Source organism: Zalophus californianus, chromosome 5, assembly GCF_009762305.2.
Source record: "Zalophus californianus isolate mZalCal1 chromosome 5, mZalCal1.pri.v2, whole genome shotgun sequence".
Taxonomy (NCBI): domain Eukaryota; kingdom Metazoa; phylum Chordata; class Mammalia; order Carnivora; family Otariidae; genus Zalophus; species Zalophus californianus.
Window position 1 is genome coordinate 14738473 of NC_045599.1, and position 21696 is coordinate 14760168.

The window sequence follows — 21696 nt, forward strand, 5'->3', positions numbered from 1 at the left end:
TCATCTCTTCTCTACGGCCTTAGTTATTGAAGCTCATTGTCACTTGGGATATGAAAGCTTTCTCTGAAAGGGTTCAACGTTTCCTTTGGTCGTCGGCCTGTCATTTGATTCTCAGCGGTGTTGTAACTGTCTTCACTTGGGGCTGTTGTTTTCTTCCAGGCTTTGTGTCAGATACCGTGGCTGGCAGCAGTAGAAGTGTCCAGGCCTCTAGGCTTGTGGTATCTTAGAGCACGATTCCACGTTGGCATCTCTCTTTTTCATCTTGGTGCTTAATGACATGAAATTGAGGATTGAATGCTTTAATTTAGGGAATAGATAGCATTTCTTTTTCACGATCAGCTTTAAAAAATCACTTTAATACCAAATATTTTGTATTTTATGGATTTATTTATTTGAGAGAGAGCGCGTGTGAGTGCACGCACAAGCTGGGGGAGGGGCAGAGGGAAGAGAGAGAAATCCTCAAGCAGACTTCTTTCCAAGTGTGGAGCCAGAACCGGGGCTGGATCCCAGGACCCTGAGGTCATGCCCTGAGCCGAAATCAAGAGTCAGGCATTCAACCGACTGAGCCACCCAGGAGCCCCCAAATATTTTGTATTTTAAATTGCTCTTAGTTATCACAGCCTGGCTCACATCTTGGCAGGCCAGAACTGGTTACAGAGACTAGGCTGAAGCTCCTCAGTTCACCTTGGCTGGGCTGAGGTGTCCCTGGAGTTGCACGGGTGACTGTGCACAAGTCTCGGAACCAAGGGGTTTGGGCTTAGTGGCCTAGGAGGCGTATTCTAGCCCACAGATCTTCCCCTCTGTCCCCCACCACGCCATCCAGACACCACCACCGCCCCCAAATCTCTGGGGCAGCATATGTGTTTGGGGGTGGGGAGAGTACAGAGAGTCTTTTTTTTTTTTTTTTTAAGATTTATTTATTAATTTTAGAAAGGACAGCGGAGGGGCAGAGGGAGACCAAGAGTCCCAAGCAGACTCCCCGCTGAGCACGGAGCCCCACATGGGGCTCAATCTCACGGCCCTGAGATCATGACCTGAGCTGAAACCAAGTCCCACACTTAATTGACTGCACCATCCACGTGCCCCAAGGAGTGTCTTTTAAAACCAAATTAGTGTCAATCTAGGGAGAGTTAGGTGAGTTCTGGTGTCAGTGCTGGGTCAGGGTCAGTTTGGGCTGTGGAGGAGGAGTCATTGCTGTACCTTTGAGGTTAGGCCCCCTCCGAGGCCTGTTCTGCATGGTCATGCAGGAGCAGGAGGGCGAAGGCCAGTGTGGCCTCTGCCTCGCCAGGCTGAGATGACCAGAGAGAGGCTGGACAGCCTGTCCTTTCATTTCTCGCGGGCTGAGAGCGCAGAACAGAGCGATGCTGGCTCTGGATCTGCCTAAGAAGCCAGAAGCAGGGTCTTGGTGAGGGACTTAGGGGAAGGAAGCCCTATCTTGGAATGCTCACTGCACGTTCCTATTCTACCTCTGGAGACAATACAAAGTATTGTTTTAGAGTTATTAAAAACATTCTGATCCACACATAGTGCTTCTTTACATAGAAATCAAGATAGAAGCCTGTTTTCCTCATTTCACCATTACTATTATATTACTATATAATGTATAATATATAATTACTATATATTGTGTAAAGTAGTATTATATAACATGTAACAATATAATAATATCAAGGACATATGATCTTGTTATCTCTTTTTATTACTCTAAAATATAATTGAAAGCCTTACCATGTTGGAACACCTTTTTCAAAGATGCTATGGCTTCGGGTATTTTACCCTTTTGAATAAAGTTTATCCTTTGGCTTTTTACTTTCCTAGGGATTCTTTGATTAGGTTGCAAAGGTGCAGATGGACCATCAGCTGGAGAAATAAATCTCTGAATTTCCTTTGAACAGTCTATTGCTTGTCATGGTTCTCTTACTGTGTTACGATCATTTATAATTATATGTCACCTCCCATTTGACCTTGGGTTTCAGCCTGAGAAAGAGCTGCAGATGAATTTTTTATTGCTAGCTTCTGGTACAGCCTGTAACACAGTAGCCTCTTTCCATGTCTGTTGAATAAGTACTAAAAGCCAGGTAGAATGTGTCATCTTAGATGGAATCATATGTCAGCTTTAAAAAAAAAAAGGGTCAAAATTAGTGTCTTTCCCTCTCTTAAAGCAATAATGTGTTGTGTGGATATTTTCTATTCAATATGAGTGAAACCTTTTATAAGTATGCAGTGTAACTTACAGTATTTATTACTGTTAATTTCTAAAGCCAGCCACAAGTGTTTTTCTGGTAAACCCTTTGGATCCCATTCTGTTGTTTTGAGCAGCAGGTACAGTTCAGAGGACAGGAAGGCAGAAAGAAGGTAAAGAATCAGAGGCTGTATGAGGCCCAAAGAACAGCCTGCTCCTGAAAATGAAAACACAGCTGCCGCTTTCAGCAACTCCAGAAACCAAAAAGTCTAAACATGGAGAGGTGTTTGGTTTTTGTTTTTTGTTTTTTTCCTCCTAACTCACTGAAGGCAAAGCCTGGCTGGAACTTAACTGATGCAAATGACTCTCCTTATCTCTCTCCTGGTGAAAGAGTTGAGTACAGAAATCCTGTGTTTGTTTATGGAGTGTGGCATCAATGGAACTCTTCCGTACTCTGTGATACATGTTTTATGCACCGTCTTTCCTTCCCGAAATCTGAAAAATTCTGATTTCTGGAACACATCTGGCCCAAAGGAGTCCAAATAAGGAACCTACTCATCTCTATAAATAATCCTGAACAGGATTGATAAGAGACATGGAAGAGGTGCTGTCGGCTTTCACAGAATGGGAGGATTGGTTCATTCAAGTAATAATTGAGTGTTTAACATGTGGTAAGTTCTCTGCTAGGTTGCAGATTACAAATATGAAAAGATAGGCTTTTTTTTTTTTTGGTCAGCAGGAATAACTCTTAGCGGCAGTGTGCAGGAAAGTTTGAATACAGAGGTTGAAGAAACAAGGTTTGTTGCATTGCAGATGAAAGGGAAGGAAGACCTAAATTGATGTCATGGCAAGAATGGAGAGAGGAGGGCCTCTGTGGATAATGGTTAAGAAGAAATGACCACCTTGGCTACCGATGATGTCTGAAAAACAAGAGGCACGAGACGGTGTCCAAACTAATGCCCACGTTTGGAGCCCTTGGGGTGGGAATGTTGACTCCATTGCTAGATGCACAAAACATGGGCAAGGAGATGAGTTCAGGGAGCAGGTGATAAGTCAGGTGTGTTTGTGCTTACCTGTAGCAGACTGAGATCTGGACTAGGGGGTGGGAACGGTGGGCTTGGAACGTGGGATAGACTCTCGGCTGGGACAGAGACTTGGAAACCATGCTTGTGGAAATGGTAGTTGGAACTCAGAGCATTAGCTTTGCTGCTGGGCATCATGGCCGGCAGGAAGAAAATGGAGGGAAGTTCCTGTTGATCCTACGAGAGTATCTGCTCCCAGCTCATGGCTCCAGCATTCTCATTTGTCTCTAAATAAAGTGAGCATCTTAGAATGTGGCCCACGAATCTTAAATATGCAATTTATTGTAACTTTAGGCATGAATATTACCCCATTTCCAAGTAAGAATCTATTTGTTGTTTTGATTGTATCCAATGGCTATAAAATAGCCCTACAACTGAAACTTTTGATGAAGACAGCTTTATTTTCTTGTGGTAATGACACAGTGCTGCTGTGTAAAAATATGTTCCATTTTCCTTCGGATGATAGGTTTAAGCTGGTTGGCATTGAACAATTTGGTTGTTTTTTTACCCCTAACGGAAATTGAGTTTCTTTTCCTGTATTTGTAGTCTTTTCTATCACAGGAACATAATTGGAATGGCATTTATATAGCAAGGTTATAGACATACTATGCAGTATTGCTTGACTGTTGCTGGTTAAGTAATGAGGTTATTTGGGTCTAAAAAAAATACATACTGAAATTAATTGTGTAGAGCCAAGTCTGCATACTTGGACCAGACCCAGGCATCCGTTATGCATCATGTGACAATGACTGGATGAAGATGTTCTTTAAATGTTAGAGGTCATTTGTTTTGGATCTTGGAGACTGGTCAGAATGTGGAAACATTTATTCAGATTTGGCAACGGGCGTTCTTTTAAGAGCAGAATACATTCATCCTGGAGGACACACCAGTTGGTCATTAGAACCTATTATTAGCTCCTGGGTCAGTGCTCATCTTCTAGCGGCCAAACCAGCTCGCCTTTTAGGGTTTCTCAGCTGTGCTAGAAACCAGATCTTAAGGAGGCTGGTTCCACATTTTGGATTGGGATCCAAAAGCGTCTCATGGGTTTACATAACAGACTTGGAAGATGACCTTTGGAAAGAAATATGGTGTCCGGTCAGGGATGGGGACCTGTGTGTTGGAGTGGTGTCTGCTTCGGCTCCATTCCCTTAGCGGTGGTGGCTGCTTCCCCCCGTCACAGCATAGACCCTGACTGCGTGCCCATGCGCATTCACACACAGAATCGCTTAAAACCGGTAGGGCTTTCCATCTTGCCGTGGGTGTTATTCATCTTAATAACTTTGTAGTTTTTTTTATTTTGAAATGATTTCTGACCTACGGAAAAGTTGCAAGGCTCACACAGAGAACTTGTGTCTGTCCTTCACCCAGTTTCTCCAAATTATTATTTTATTCCATATTCTTTACTATTTTCTTTTCATCATACATCTTAGGATCATTTTTCTGAAGCATTTGAGAGTTAACTTGCAGATACAGTGTCCCTTTATCTCCAGACACTCCAGTAACTTCTCCTAAAAGCAAAGACTTTCTGTTCTCTGGTTGTAAAACCATTATCAGTATCAGGAAAGTAACATTGATACAGTATTATTTAATCAACAGACCTTATTATTTCACCAGTTGTCCCACTAATGTCCTTTATAGTCAACGAATACTAATTGTAATAATAATAACAATAATAGAGATGGAGAAAGAAAAAGAAAGAACTGCCTGGGGTCCGGTTTGGGATCAGATAATACATTTCGTCGTTAGGTCTTGTTAGCCTGTTAATCTGGATGAGTTCCTCAGTCTGCCTTTGCTTTTTGGGGACTTGACATATTTGAAGAGTAGAGCCCAGGTATTTTATAGAATGCTCCACAGTTTGTATTTATTTGCTATTTCCTCACGATTATTAGATTGAGTTTTTGGCAGGAACGGCACAAAAGTATCGTGTCCTTCATGGTGTGATTTAAAAGAAATATGTGTTATTTGACTTAAGTTTTCCTTTTGTTGTTGTTACTTTTTTTTTTTTAAGAGAAGTGCTTCTTTGTGCTTTCCTAATCATCCATTAACAAATAGTTTCTAAGTACTTTCTATTCAAGGAGGTGTAGTGGATACAAACACAAAACATTCTTGTTTCAGCAAAGAATTTATCATCTTAAGGGAAGGAGGCATCAATAAAAGCAACTGCTTTCTTTTGTGGTATCCCTTTGTGATTTCTAAGGTACATATATCCCAAGAGTGTCAGAGAGCCCTAAAGTTCCAGATGCCCTGTTCTCACCTGACACCTCTCCCCCATTAAATGCTGTAAAGTATGACTGAAATTATTTATGTATTTATTTATTTTTTAAATTTTTATTTCTTTTTAAAGATTTTATTTATTTGACAGAGAGGGAATGCAAGCAGGGGGAGTGGGAGAGGGAGAAGCAGGCTTCCCACCGAGCAGGTAGCCCAATGCGGGGCTCGATCCCAGGACCCTGGGATCATGACCTGAGCTGAAGGCAGATGCTTAATAACTGAGTCACCCAGGCACCCCCGACTGAAATTTTAATGGACTCTTTCAGAGCCTCAGTGATTATATAACTACAGAGCTAATGTCAGTCATATAAAGCTTTTAAAATCATTTCTACCAGTAGGAGAAAATGCATGCAATCTGTTTCTTCATTTCAGTAAGATTAGCCATGACCGTACCATTGTCTGTAAACTCAAGGTGATGGTGGTAGGTGATGAGGCTCCCGCAAGAGCCATGTTGTAGACCATGACCTGAGCTACCATGGGATTGGCATTTCCACTCCTTTACCTTGACCTCCTGTGTTCTTGCTAAGAACCTTCCCTTTCCTCGCCCTCTTTTCTGTTACCAACCCTAGTTACTAGCTTTCCACAGAAGAGTTTTACTGCTTTGCAAGAGTCAGGGCTGGGAAGCCACACGTAGACCCAGGGAGAGTGCGAGGGCAGGCGGACAGCGATGAACCCCTGTCAACTCAGAGACTCACTCGCACACGTGAGCATTAAGATGTGTGCAGTCCACCTTCATGCTTCAGCGGGTCGTGTGGACTTCAGACCTACTTGTGAAAAATTAAAATCATGAAGGTTGTCTGTTGAACACCAGAGGTTTGCTTTTTAGAGTTTAGAGGCTTTCCTTCCTCCCTTCCTTTCCTTCCCCAGCCTTCCTGGATCGCTCCCTCTCTTTTTCTCTCTTGTCTTTCTTTTCAACTATACAAGCATTACATATGAAAACACATGTGTACTAGGGAAGTGCCAGTAAGAACAGAGCCTTTGCTTTGCACGCCTGACTTTGAGTGCCTGGCATATCGTCTGACACCCATGGTGGAAACTCAGCAGTGAAGTGAGTGAACGAAGCATACAAAGCAAAAAGTTGCCCTTCTCCTTCCCAATGCAACCATGATCATCAGGTCACTACTGTTTTACCTTAGTTGACAAAATTCTGTTCTCTCAGAGTTGGCGTGATTTAATTTTCTCTCTGGAGCAAGTGTTGGTTAAGCAGCATTTCACTGAACCCTGTGGGTTTTCCTCATGCATGTGTAGCTTCTCCTCGGCTCTCAACTCGGAGTTCTGTACACAATCTCAGGGCCAGCTCCTTCGCTGTAGCAAGAGAGAGCACCTTCCAGAAGCTGACGCTGTCCATCACATGTGAAACAGCTAAATAAACTTCCTGACATGTCGCTTGGGCATCCAGCTCTATAAATGATCCAGAGAGAGCCATGAAGGTGGTGTTTCATAGCTTTCCCAGTTACCCAGCCTGTTTCTGGGGCACTTGATACTTCTGTCAAAAGCAGTTAAGGGAAAAGAAGCTAATTTTAATGTTTATTTGCAATAATGAGGGCAATAAATATTTTATAAATCATAAGTGCAACAAACTATTAGAACATTTTTACGAATCTGTTTTGACTGTCTTGCTATGCATGACAGAACCGTTTGATGAAGGCAGGTATTTGAAAGGTGACTAGAGTGTGTATTTCCTTCCCCCAACCCGACCCAACCAACATGCACCTGTTTTAAAATTCAGCTTTCTGGGGTGTCTGGGTGGCTCTGCTCAGTCAGTTGAGCGTCCAGCTCTTGATTTCAGCTAGGTCATAGTCTCAGGGTTGTGAGATTGAGCCCTGTGCTGAGCTCCATGCCTAGCATGCTTGAGATTCTCTCTCTTCCTCACCCCCTGCTCCTTCACCCCCACCCCCTGCTCACGTGCTGTCCCTCTCAAAATAAATAAATAACTAAAATAAAATAAAACAGAATTGAGCTTTCCTCCTTTGTTGACTAGAGTGTCTGTATTTGAACCTAAAGGCCTTAACCATATAACCTCCAACAACTTAACTGCTTTATATTATTCTACATTAACGTTTAAAATGTCTCTGTTGTATAAACTTCTTCACTGAGGTGAAACTATTGATCTGTTTCTTTTAAGGATTTTATTTTTAAGTAATTTCTACACCCAGTGTGGGGCCTGAAGTCACGACCCTGAGATCGAGTCACATGCTCTACGGACTGAGCCAGCCAGGCTCCCTTGATTTGACTATTTTGAACTTCTTTATAAAAAAGTCATCTTGAAAAATAAAGGATTTTCTAAATTTTTCTAAATGACAGATAATGTATAATGTAGAAAGCACCACATGAACTTGGAAACTATAAAAATGTTCACATTTCAGTTGGTTTATTTTACTCTCCTATTGTGAAGAAACAAACAAACACATTGCTCTCTTCCTACTTTTGACAGCTGTTGACCTAAAAAGTGGTTCTGGAAAAGTGTATCAAGGCCCTGCAAAAGGCTCTGCTGACGCAACCTTCACGCTTTCAGATGAAGATTTCATGGACGTGGTCCTGGGCAAGCTCGACCCTCAGAAGGTAATGTCCTGACATGCCCATTCATCATCATTGCCTCCTGTTTGACCAGACAGTTGTTAGCTGGCTCCCAAATGCTGACTTAGAAGACAAGTTCCTTACCACTGTGAAGGAGACTCAGGGGATCTCAGTATCTGGGTTGACAGATCATATATATTTTTAGTGGAGTTCCACATAACCCCCTTTAAAGCAGAATTTCTTCTTCAGCATAGAGTGAAATAGTATAAAACCCACACCTAGACCTTTACATATATTCTGCCATTAAGTTCGAAGGTGAAAAACCATATATTAGTAGATACTTCCTAAAATTTGAAATTCATTCCTGGTGTACAAGACTAAGAACTTGTCTTAACAATCATCATTGAAAACTGGAAATAGTAGAATAGGCCAATAAGAGCCGGTGTCTTACTTAAGGTGAGACCCTTAGAGGCCTATCTGTGGAGAATAACGATGAGGAGAAGAGTGCCCTCTCTGACCATTATTTGTGAATATCGTTCTGAAGCTTTTTGGCCAATCCACAAACACACAAAATTAAAGAAACTGATGTAACAATTAGAATGGAGGAAACACCCTTGTTACTTTGAAACCCTGATTATGTAGCTAGAAATCCCAAGAGAATCAACTACTGATTCTTAAAATGAAGGACTTCGAGCCAGTGGTCGAATGCCCGATCATTATTAAAAAAATCGCTTTCTCATAGCAGCAAACCCAACTAGAAGATAGCACTGAAAAAGAAGTTGTTTATAATCCCAACCCAAACTACGGAATACCGGTGACTTCCCTAAGAAGGAAAGCTTGTTTGAAGACAGCCATGCACGTTTACAGGGAGCAGAGCTGTTTCAATACATGAGAAAGTATAGTTTTCCTGGATTCTTAGAAGGACTAATTTAAAAAGAATTGTCAAGTAGTACAGTAGGATCTTCGACATCAGATAGATCCGAGTCTGAATCTAAGCTCTGCCACTTCCTCTCTCAATCTCGATTTTCTCATTGGTAAAGTTACTACAATAATTGTCATAATCCCAAAGGCCGGTTATAACTCAGTCTGATAACATATATGAGAGCTTAGCACAGCACTTGGCACCCCGTGACCTCAGTCGATTCCTTCGCAGAAACGCATTCAGCACTTACTCTGATTCGGGTGCTTGGTGTGGCGGAACAAGGCGGTGCCCCTACTGTCTGAGCTTAGTTCTAGAGGGGAGTGGGAAGGAAATCTGATTTCGGGTATGAAGAAGAATCCGGCAGAGCAATGGGTTAGAGCCGTGCTTGGCCCCCTTTCTCTGTGAAGGGTCGCCTCGTGAACGTTCTTGGCAGTGTGGCCCGATGGTCTGCAGTGCACATGCGCAGTCCACCACTGTAGAGGCAAAGCAGCCGCAGATAATAGGGAGACAGAGGAGGGGGGCTGTGTCCCAGTAAAAGTGCACGCGCAGAAACAGGCAGCAGACCAGTTTGGCCCGTGGGCTGTGGTTTGCCAGCCCCTGGATTAGAGTGTGATGGGCTAGAGGAAGGGTTTCAGATGGGCCCGTCCAAAAAGGCCCAAGAGAGCAATGACCACCGTGAGGGGATGAGCTGTGAGGCCGAGGAAGCCGCGTGTGGAGGCAGGAGGGCTTACTGCACTACTGGAGCGGTGAGGAGGTCACATGAACAGTGGGGGCCGAGCAGGAGGTGATGGGAGAAGGGGGAAGGGCTAGTGTGCGCGGGACCTTCGGGGCCGCCTTGGTGGCTTCCTTCATGATTCCTGAAAATGGCTTCTCCAAGTGACTCATAGTTCATTCGTCTCACTTCTTACCATCCTCCACGCCATCCCCAGTCCGTTTTAGTCCTTATCGGCAGCATAAAGTGTGCAGCTTACAGGACATCTCTTGTTTCCCAACACCCTCACCTGTCGTTCTGTTCACTTGGCCTTTTATTCCTGCTCTTAGGGTTAAGCTTCACAGAGGCCTCCCATTTGTTGACAACCCTTCTGTCTTGGCTTCTCTCCCTGGTCCCCCATTCTCGTCACAGCCCCTGGAAATAACCTCCCCTCCCTTTTCTCTCTCTCATCTCCCTTGCCTGGAAGACTCCACCCTTTGAACCCCACTCTCCGCCATCTTTACATCCATCCCTGAATAGGTGAGTGGGGCGAAAAGCCACACATCGAGACAGATTGGCTTCCTTCGAAGTTCTGGACCCCAAGCCTCACACAGTCTCTCCGCGCCGTCCAGCGGTCTGACTCTGGTTCTCCAGCCAGCTTCCAGTCCTCTCGTCTGGGATGACTCGTTCGTACTTGTCTTCTCAAAGCTCCCACATGCCTGCCTCTCTTTCATTTTTGCCCGATGGCCTTTCTTGCTTCGTTGGAAAAAGAAGGTTTTTAGATGAAAACTTAGGCCAGTCCATCAGCAGGTCTGCTCTCGCAGCATCTGCCCCGTCTCCTTTTCTTCCCTTGCCTTACTTGAAGGAAGTCTCCCCCTTCCTGTCAGAGACTGGTCCCTTCTCTTCCGTTCCGGTCACTAATGCTTCTCCTCTCCTCTCCTTTCCCCACGAGTCTCCCCCGTCCCACTGCGCCAGTCTCCCGCAACCACAGGCGAGCTGACCTCTCGATTTTATAAACCAACACCCTCTTTGGATATCCGATCCCCATCCAGCATGCCATATCATGTTTAAAAAAACGTTAAAAAGAAACTGGTGAAACTGGTTTTAAATAATACATTTTATTTAACCCAGTACAGCTGATTATCATTTCAACCTGTAATCAGTAGGAAAGTATTAATGAGATATTTTATATCCTTTTTTAAAAGATTTTGTTTATTTATTTGAGTGAGAGAGGCCACAGCAGGGGGAGAGGCAGAGGGAGAGGGAGAAGCACGCTCCCCGCTGAGCAGGGAGCCTGATGCGGGGCTCGATCCTAGGACCCTGAGATTATGACCTGAGCTGAAGGCAGACGCTTAACCGACTGAGCCACCCGGGCGCCCCTTTATATCCTTTTTTAAAAACTAAATCCCGGGGTCTGTTTTATGCTGTTAGTGCATCTCATCCAGGACTCATCACATTTCCCGTGCTAGCGGCCCCTTTGTTGGGCAGCAGAGGCTTAAACATTTGGTCTTGACTCTGCTCTTCTGCCCCCCTTCCCTCACTCCCACACCCATCACGCCGCTGGTACTGTTCTTACAGAGCTCACCAATGGCTTCCACTTTACCAGCCAATGGATATTTCTCTGTGTCTTGTTCAACCTTTGAGTAGCATTCAACTCAGTTAACCACTAACTTCTTGAAATAATTTCACTCCTTGGCTTTCTTGATGCCATTTTCTCGTATTCTGTCTCTTCCTTTGGCTTTTCCTAATCTCCTTTGGTGCCTTCTTCTTCCACCCCAACCGTTAATTTTGGTGCCTCTTCTCAGGGCTCATTTCAGGGCTCTTCTGTAAATAACAGTTTTCCCACAGTGCATTCATCCGTCCTGTGGGGTTTGAAGTCTTGTATATGTTGACAGCTCGCAGGCCTGTGAATGCCTGCCCTACTTGTCTTCTCTGTGCTCCGCAGTGATGTAAGCAACTCTGCGCCTGACCTCTCTGATGCGCAGTCTTACTGGCATCTCCCACTGACTGTGTCTAAGATAGAACTCATGACTTCCTTTTCTCCCGTAGTCTTTTCCACCTCCGTAAATGGCACCACTGTCTATCTACCAGAGTTAACATGCTTGGTAACGTAAGAATTGTCTTGGCTTCTTCCTATACCTCTTACCTCTGTATTCTTTTTGTCCTTAATTCTGCCTGATCTTTTTCCAGAATATATCTTACGTTCATCCTTTCCTCCTCATCACTAGAGATACCACCACGATCCAAGCCCCCAAGCATCTCTGCTGGCTTTTGACAGCAGCTTCCCGGCAGGTCTTACTGGCCCCATCCTTGCCTCTCCCCGCAGGATCCAGAGTAATCCTTTAAAAAATGTGAATTAGATTATAGGTCGCCTCACCTGAAAACATCTCTAAGATTTCCTTTTGGACATGGAGCAAATCCAAACTACCTATTATTGTGTCCTACCTGATGATTTTCTTGCCGGTGTTCCTAGCTTCAGCCCACACCGCTTGCCTCCCCGCTTGAGTGCTGCTTCCATTCCCATTGTCCTTTCTTGCAAGTTCTTCCCATCAGCGTTTACTCCTTCGGTGTCTATGCATTTGCCTTTTCTGGAATTTGTCCCCCAGCTTTTTGGGTAGCTGGCTTCAGTTCATGCAAAGTAGTTCCTTTCTGTTACAGTCTCTGAGAGCATCCCATTTTCTCCTTCATAGCATTGATAACAGGTCTTAGTTACTTGTTTGCATTTTATTTTTTGACTCCCTTACTATAATGTTGGCTTCATGAGAACAGAGAGCGGTATCTGTTTCCTGCCTAGGATATTGCCTGGTATACTGTGGACCCTCAGTAATACTTGAATAGATTAAAGCAAGGATAAAATAAGGAGCAGAAGCTCAACAACAGCAATTTAGGCCGTGTAGAAACTGGGAACTTCACCATGTCAGACTCCATAAGATATTCCCATAAGCCTGGGGGAAATAATAAAGAGAACGATGATACATGGTATGGTGGTATTGATAACCTTTGCAAAATTCTGGAAAGCACTTAATATAAAAAACGGGGCAAAAGATATGAACCAGTAATTAGTAGAGAAATAGAAATGACTCACATGCCTAAGAAAAACTACTCTTTTTTCCCCAGTATCCACAAAATGCAAATTAAAGGATGTCATCTTGCCTCACATTTTCAGAGACTATGTTATAGTTGGGGTAAGAGAATTCACGTGTAGTTTCAGGGAACATACATTTGGAAGAGTCTTTCTGGAAGGCACTGTGGCAGAGGTTCCCGGCTTTCTTCCTTGATGGCAACTTACGGTCTCAGTACTTTTTGCCTGGCACTCCTAGGCCAAAAGAAATACCCAGCGGTCCAGTTACTAAGTAGTTAGGTCCAAACAAAAGTTGTGTGTCACCGCTGTCACCGTATTTGCCTCGAAAATTTTAAGTATTCCTTCCCGTGCCTGTGAATTTGCTGCCCAGCTGCGGTGTGTGGTTTGGAAGCTCTTGATACTGAGCGTGGTCAGGAACCTTATTTGAGAAAGGTCCTGATTTGGTAGTTTCTTCTTTAGGAACCTGCCCTAAGGAATACAGATCTATTCTGTCACTCCGTGACAACCATCGCATGTTGGTTTTGGTGGATTTACTTCAAGGAGTTAAGTGTTCTTATCTGAGGTTGCACGCACGTCCCTCTCGGAGCTGGTGCCGAGGGGGCAGGTGTCCGTACTGACCCCCCTGCGGGGTTGTGAGCACCGTGCCCGTAACTGTGCAGCAAAAGCGGTTTTAGTTTTGAAAATGCAGTCTCCCATTTGAACACTGAGCACTTGATCCCGATTGACTGAGTTCTCCTTTTATTTTTGCCGGGCTAAGAAGTTTAAGAGGTTTAAAGAGCTTTCGCTTCTCCTCTGGTTGATGAGGATCTGCTTCTACGATTAAGTTGCTGCTCCTTGCTAAGTGCGTGGCCTGGTCCCCCTTCCTGCTGGCTCGGGGGCCTGGCGTGGCTTGGGGAAGCTCTCGGACCTGAAGTTGGCCCCACTGTCCCCTGGCGGTAAATCGATGCCCAGTCTGCCCACTGCAGGCTCGTGGTTGTGCTTCTCGAGTGAGATCATCTTTGTAGGGCTGCTTTGCAATGGCAAGTAGTAGTCGTTATGGCTATTACTGTTTCTTTCAATCTATCTAAAAAATCTTGGGCCTTCTTTTCCCCTTCACATTCCATATACTGTTTTCTCAGATATACAAACTAATGGTTTTGTTTCTGTTGAGAGGGACGTTCACACTGAGCGGGATCTTAAGCAACTTGCACAAGTCTCTGCGTCGGGTGGGGTCCAGAGGTGATTCTGGAGCCCGTGGTGTTGGACCGCGCAAGGCCTGGCTTGGTAGTAATGACGAGTTTAATTTGCGCCTCCTGTCTGTCACACGCTAAGCTAAGCGCTTGCCACAATAATTCATTCAGCTCAGCAGCGGAGCTGCATTATTTAGGTCCTCTTGTCATGCCTCCTGGATACGAGGAGGCCGGAGCTCAGGGAGGTGAAGGAATTTGCCCCAGCTCCCCTTGCTTGTAAGTGGCAGAGCCTGGGTCTTAATCCAGCCCTTCTGAGGTGACAGCGCAGGGTCTCTCCGCTACTTTGTGACGCGACCTTATTTTGTCGGTACGTGGCTTTCTGTTTCATGAAGGTGTCATAAATATTTTTACTGTTAGGAATACAGCAAAGCCTTTTATTCGTAGGGTCTCAAATTCACATTTAAGAACATAGACTGCCATCCAAGCGTGGGTTGAAGCAGAACTCACAAGTCTGTCGGTTCAGACAGATTATTCTGTGGTTTTCTAAAATACAGTCCCCCCCTTAGATATCCAGAAATACGGGTGCTATCTATAATCATTAAAGTATCCTTGCTGGATAAAAGTTGCCTTTGTTGTCCAGAGTTGTTATCTCCATTGTATTCAGTGTGACCAATGATCTTTTTAAAAAAGAAATGAAATGTAACGTGATAAAGTCTGGCACTCTCTTTTTCCTCTCTCCTTTCTAGGCATTCTTTAGTGGCAGACTGAAGGCCGGAGGGAACATCATGCTGAGCCAGAAGCTTCAGATGATTCTTAAAGACTATGCCAAGCTCTGAAGGACACACTACATTGTGAATAAGAACAGAAAAATTAAATACTCTCATCACCCAGATATGCAAAACCGATTAAGCAAAAGTGATCAAAACTAAGATACAGGGAAGCTGCTTATCATTTTCAGGTTTTAGATAACTTCTGAGAATTTAATTTTTTACTAATTTTTCACGTTATTATTCTTTTTACAAGAACCTGTAAGCCAGCACGTAATATCTTTCTGTTCTTAGAGCTCTATCTTCATAATAAAAAATTTTCACCCAAGTCTTTAGAATTGTGATAGCATTTATAAATGGAAAGGAAAATTAGATGAGGAAAGGCCACTTTGAGGTCTTTTACACTTTGTTTTGTTATTTTCTGGTCTCTAACTTAGTGATACCCAGTTTTAACATGAATTGTCACACGTATTCACTTGTTTTTCATACTTTGCTGTAACAGTGTCCTGCTTTAAGGGAGGGGAAGGGTCTTTATGTTCCCAAATAGTTTTCTTTCTTCTCCCCTCTGTTTTGCTGGAAATCCTTTGTTTTCATATAATGCCTGTAAATACCAAACAGAGTTTTCTTGCTTAATCAGTAATCGCAAATCATAAAGATGTGACTGGCAAGTACTGTCATGCTAATATTTTCCCCACCATGTAGCTCAGGTGATAGGTGCTGAGGAGATGCCCTTCTGACGGGTTGGCTGCAGAGGTGACCAGCAAGTGGGGTGCTGAAGTCAGGGGAGGCATGAATGCCACTCATAGAGCACAGCTGAGGGGGACGGCGGGGGGGGGGGGGGCGCTGTTACAGGTTCAGTTCCCTGAGAGACAGACTTGGAGATGGAGATCTTTGGGCAGGAACTGTATTTGGAGGTGTTCTTGGGACTGACACCTGGGGGTGGTGGTGGCACAGGGAGACGTTCGGCTGTGGTGGGGTGCACTTACCACAAGGCCCTTCAGCATTGCCTGAGCGAACTTGTCACTGACAACGCCCTGGGGGGGGGACCATGACCTGGGGCCAAGCCGGGTGATGATTTGTTCAGCTGCTGGGGCGGGGGGGTCTGTCTTCGGTCGAGGAAGGCTTCTGGGAACGTGGCCTGGCACTTCGCTTCAGGGAGCAAGACAGAGGGAACTAGAGCTCAGGGATCCAAGGAAATGGTCTCAGAAATGTGGAAATGGAATATTTACGCAGTCGTGGAGCCTGGAGGAGCGCCTTCATACATTATGGCCAACTTAAGGAAGGAGCAGGATGTGTAAAAAGGTACAGAGGAAAAGTTACATATTTGGCAATTATGCCTTACCCTCATGATCTCTGAATGCTGTCGTAAAATTAACTAATTTAGAGTGATTTATTGTTATACCAATTGAATTTGTTTTTAAAGTAGCAGTCTTTTAACACTGGTCTTTTATAATAGAAGTTGTTCCTGTTGAGCTTGGAAGAGCTTTGTGTCCTTCCAAATGGAAATCGCATATTAAAATTAATCAAATGCCCCACATTAATGTTGAATATATACCCTAGATACTTAAAACATATTAAGAAAGATGTTTTAATTATCTTACTAACCTATCTCCGTCAGTCTTACAGGTCAGAGTATCCACATTTAGCAGCTGCTTCTTAATCCTTGTGCCCCTTAATCTTTTCTGTAATTTCAATATTGTTGATTTCACCATCCTCCTTAATTCTTTTCTTCCCTTTGATCCTCCCGTGAGAAAGGTATTAACTTCTTAACGAACCCGTGGGTTAATCTCCCTGTCTTCTACTTGTCTCCTTTGTAATTTCCTCTAACTTTTCAGGATTATCCATTGAAGTTTCAGCCCCCCTTACTTTTTGCTAGACATTTTCTTCCTGGTTCATTTCATCCCCTGTTCTGTCTTCAGCCATCACCCGAGTGCTGGTCGCTCTGAGTCTGTATCTTAGCCCTGATCCCTCCATCATCCCCCAGTCCCATCCAGAGCTCCAGATCATTACTGGACTGTTGTCCGCTGGTTACTGTGCACGCGTGTCCAGGACAGACGCGTGATCCCCTGCCCCACTCCTGAATGTGTACAGAGGCCAGCGAAGAAACCAGTCACCTTTGACTTTTCTCATCCTCACCTGCTCCATCCCCTCCTTCACTTCCACTTCCTGAGTATTCCAGGGCTTTCCAGCTGCCACTACCCAAGTGTGCCCTCATGGTGGATAGCTCATTGTAGTGGCTTTCCAGCTGGTCCCGGTTTTTCACCACCCACCCTGCCACCCATCAGAGAGGAGCCTTACCTGTCCTCACCCTGAATAACCATGTGACTTCCCAACCTAAAAACCTGCGAAAGTTCCTACTTGGTCACCTTCCCATCAAGGCTCTGGCATGGTTCATCATGGTCCATCAGCTGGGATTCTTGTTGTGGCGGCCAATAATGAAACCAGTTCAAATTGGCACAACACAACTTTCCCGCATAACTGAAGAAACCTCTAGAAGGGTGGGTTTGTTTTTGAAGGGGCTTCATCAAACAATTCACTGTGATCCTGGCCCAGTTCCTTGTCATCTCTCTGGCTACTTTATCTGCAGGCTTCCATGTGGTACCTCCCTGGCAACTCCAGGTCATTCCTGTTTGATCACATGAAAGCAACCAACAGGTGCCGCCTCAGAGTCACGTTCCAAGTCAACCAGCAGAATAAGAAGCACTGGGTTCTCTCAGAGAGATGTTGGATAGGCTGATTGGCTTGTGTGTATCACGGCCCAAAAGGATAGCTAAGCATAGTGTTTTGGAGCTCCCTCAGAGGACCCTCCTGGTTTTGATGATTTGCTGGGAGGACTCACGAGACTCCGCATACAGTCATATTCGTGACTATGATTTATTTTATCAAAATGACACCAAGCAAAATCAGAAAAAAGAGCGAGGTCCAGAGGAATTCAGATACAAGCTCTCAAGACTTCTTTTCCCAGAGAGTCACTCAGGACATGCCTAATCCCCCCAGCGTCAAATTGGGACCACATGTGTAAAATGCCTACCAAGACTCAGCGTCCGAGATTTTAACTGAGAGGCTGGTCACAGAGGCCATGCTTCTCTTGCCAGAGCACATACCAAAATTCCAGACTCATGAAGGAAAGCAGGTATTTAGCATAAACCCCATTGGGACAGTTTGGGAACAGAGAGCCGCTCTTCTCAGGGAGGGAGTAGGGGGAATCCTCCCGAAATCTAAGTTCCCAGATGCCAGCCGAGGGCCAACCTTGCAAGCAAACCTTTCTAAGGACAGCAATCTCAGGGATGCCCTGTTAGCATCCAAACTACATGTCCTGAGAGCTAATCAGGTGTGATATCTGAGGACATCGAGACTACGGGGGACCCAAATCACAAGGGTCCACTCCGAAGGCTCCTTAACTCTCATGTCTCCCAACTTGCTTTTTTAACTTCATCACCTGATAAACTCTCTATCCTTAAGCTTCCCAAATGTGCACCTGCATGAAGCTGTTCCTAACATGGTGAGAGCAATCTCTGACTTCTCACAGAACTTGGCTTATCTATTTTAAAGCGAACAATCTGAGAAAGCAGACTTTTATACTGGACAGAAATAGATTTGAGGAATAATGTATTTGGTAATACCACCCCAACAAAAAGTTTACCCTTTAGGCCAACAAAGAAAGCAGCAAAATTAAATGGTAACCCAGCTCCACTGAGAAGTTCTGACATTGAGAAACCTCAAAACCTGAAAGTTACGGAGAGTGATTTTCTGAAGAGCAGAGCATTTTAGGTCCGTGTGGACTAAGCTATTTAAGAGGGGAGAGGAAAGAAAAAGAAACTTTAAAAACCCATAGATGGGCAAGAAAGAAAAAATTTTCAAGCCTTGGCTAAAAGTGGAATTAGATTTACATTACACGTATATGCAGCATGTTGTCTTTTGACGTTACAGGTCAGTCTTTAAAAGGACCAGATAGTAAATATTTTAAGCTTTGCAGGCCACATACGGTCTCAGTAGCATCTTTTTTTTTTTTTTTTTTTTTTTTACACAGCCTTGCAAAAAATGTAAAAACTTGTACAAAAACAGGCTGGGAGTTGGATTTGGCCTGTAGAGTGCGTTCCCTGGGGATAGATGTTGAGTGCTGATTAAAAAAACAATATTTATGGGGCACCTGGGTGGCCCAGTCGGGTAAGCGACTGACTCTTGATTTCAGCTCCAGTCATGATCGCAGGGTGGTGAAAATGAGTAGAGCTGTGTGTGTAAGTGACTCAAGTCTTTGGCCTTTTCGAATAATCACCGGAAGCTGGACCCAGTGGCAACCAAGCCTCAATCCAAAGTGAGCCACCACCTCCGCCCGTGTTCCGATGGGTGACACATGGACTGTGAGAGTAGAGGGTGCTTTACCTTTGGGTTCCGATTGGGAGATGAGAGGTTGGGGTGTTGGTACCCCTATCTTCTCTCCTACTGTCGCCTGTCAAAATAGGGCTCTCTTCTCTTTCTCCTGCCTACTTCAGAGTCCTCCATTTTCTTGGCCTGTGGAGGTGAGTGAGGACACATGGGAACACATCATTTCTCCTCACTTTTCGCCTGTCAGCTTAATATGGGAGCAATGCCCGCTATCTGGTTTCTGCTACATAGGACCATATGGATTCCCAAAGAACAAGTTTCAAGACCCTTAATGGACGGATCCTCAGTCAAGGAGTATTCACTGGACTCCTAACGTGTACTGGGCATTGGAAATTTAGACATGAACAAGGAATAGAGAGTATCTGTTGTAATGGAGCTGATTACATCGAATGAGGTTATGCAATTTTACTCTTACTGTTTCTTAAGACATTAAGAAATTCCTCTTCTTTAGCAGACTGTGGCTTCTCAGGTTTAATTTCAGCTGCATTTTTTAATCAGAGAATAAACATTTGCCTATGAGTTGTTTAAGGAATATGTATTTCGAGGCGCCTGGCTGGCTCAGTTGGTGGAGCGTGCAACTTGATCTCGGGGTTGTAAGTTTGAGGCCCATGCTGGGTGTAGAGATTACTTAAAAAATAATAAAATAAAATAAAAGAAATAGGTATTTCCCCACCTGTGAACTGTCAGTTTCTAACTTGTTGGAGTTGACAATGAACAAAACCCATTTGGGGGCGCCTGGCTGGCTCGGTGGTAGAGCATGCAACGCTTGGTCTCAGGGTGGAGAGTGCAAGCCCCGGGTTGGGTGTGGAGCCTACTTAAAAAAAAAAAAAAAAAAACAATAACCCCAACCCATGTGGCCATTGGCCATGAACCTCTGACAAGACAATGAGTTGTGCCAGGTCCTACTGGGAGAGGCATGAGCACCAGACCAAGAAACAAGGTCACCAACTCCTACTTTGTCTTTATTCTACGATGCACTTGAAGCAATACCTCAAAACGTACTTCTCCATCTCTACCTTCTGCAGATCATCGGATTTGTCTTAGACTCCTCAATTAAGGGGAATGGGGCCCTGAGGAGTGATGTTTCTATAAAGCCAGCGGTACTTGAACTCTATAACTTTGGCATTATAGAAAATTTTCTAAAGCAGAAATAGGAGAAGGCTGGGCATTGCAGAATTACTTGGACCAGAGAAGCCCCTTTATCTCTGACATTTTTTATTGCTTTTTTTTAAAAATAACTTTTTGTTGTGATAAAAAAACTTTTTAATATTTTATTTATTTATTGGAGAGAGAGAGAGAGCACAAGCAGGGGAAGCGGCAGGCAGAGGGAGGAGCAGGCTCCCCAAGGAATAAGGAGCCTAGTGTGGGACTCAATCCCAGGACCTGAGCCAAAGGCAGACGCTTAACTGACTGAGCCACCCAGGCGTCCCTATGATATTTTTTATTTCTGATTTTCCTTGCAGAGTTGAAAATGTGTCCCTAGCTTATCTCCTCTAGCTCCTTTATGTATTAAAGTTCTATCCCCTAAATGCCTTTTCACAATACCTCAGGGACTCCTCTCTTCTGGACCATCACCCCTACCCCAATATCCAAACAAATATCATTTATCTTTTCCTGATAAAATCTTATAGTTGACAGTCACATTTTCTCTTGAATTTAATTAGGTTTATAGCTCTAACTATTATAAAGACAAACAGAACATAAGACATGGTCTATTAATTTCAAGTTCTATACAGTAGCTCATCTTGGTCTGTGTATATCTTGAAAGTAAAATTATGACATAAACATGTCGCATTGCTGAGGGAGTATGACTTTATCATGCAGCCATTTTGTAAAAATCACAAGTTTAAAATCTCCAAATTAAGTTGATTAAAATGTTTAGTCGATTTGCATTTCATAAATTCGGTGACAATTAAACACACATTCAATAATTAGACTACAGCGACAAAAATTTTTCAGTCTCATATTCTTTGTAAAGGCATCGGATTTTCTAACTTTGTATTCACTTTGTTTCAACTCATCAGAAAATCAGTTCAAGACACAGAAAAGCAAATGAAAACTTTAGAAGTACTGATAATCAAATGGGCCTGTTTTCATACTTAATTCTACTTTCCTATGTCCAAGAATGAGTTTCATCATGGTATTTTATCCTCAAAAGAACATTAATTTGTTATCCGAGTTACCTGATACAATAAGACAGAATTGATTGGTGCAGTGGAAAGAAGGAGATTATCTGTTGCTGAAATGGATTAATATCTCCACTCTAGAACACCTGTGGGCATCCAGTCATAGCCCCCTGGTTTCTTGAGCCATCTTATGCACACACTCATTTTTATACTCTTTCTGACATGAAACAACCAGCCCAATGATAAGGAAGGGGATGGCTGCCCTTGGTTGAGAACTCCAGTCCATTGGCTGCTATAACTTGCTCTGAAGACTGGGCACACCATTCTCCAGGCTGGTTTCTGAGCTGTTAAGAGCTTAGACTACGTCACTGTGAGAAGGTCTTCTAGCTTCAAGATTTTAGGACTCTTATGAGCATTAATTTTCCAACGTTGCTTTGAAATCAAGTACTTCACTTTCTCTGGTAAGAATCATACGTATGTCCAGTTAAAAGCCACTGATGC

The 21696-nt window shown here is 43.9% G+C and overlaps 1 protein-coding gene across 1 annotated transcript in view; it reads left to right on the plus strand.

Moving 5' to 3' along the window:
* Nucleotides 1–15351, plus strand: part of HSD17B4 (hydroxysteroid 17-beta dehydrogenase 4) — an 83454-nt gene extending 68103 nt beyond the window's left edge. The window contains exons 23-24 of the mRNA XM_027604844.2: nucleotides 7970–8097; nucleotides 14663–15351. Of these exons, the coding sequence (XP_027460645.1) occupies nucleotides 7970–8097; nucleotides 14663–14752 (218 nt within the window). The 3' untranslated portion in view covers nucleotides 14753–15351. The remainder of the gene's footprint in view (nucleotides 1–7969; nucleotides 8098–14662) is intronic.
* Nucleotides 15352–21696: the final 6345 nt, after the last annotated feature.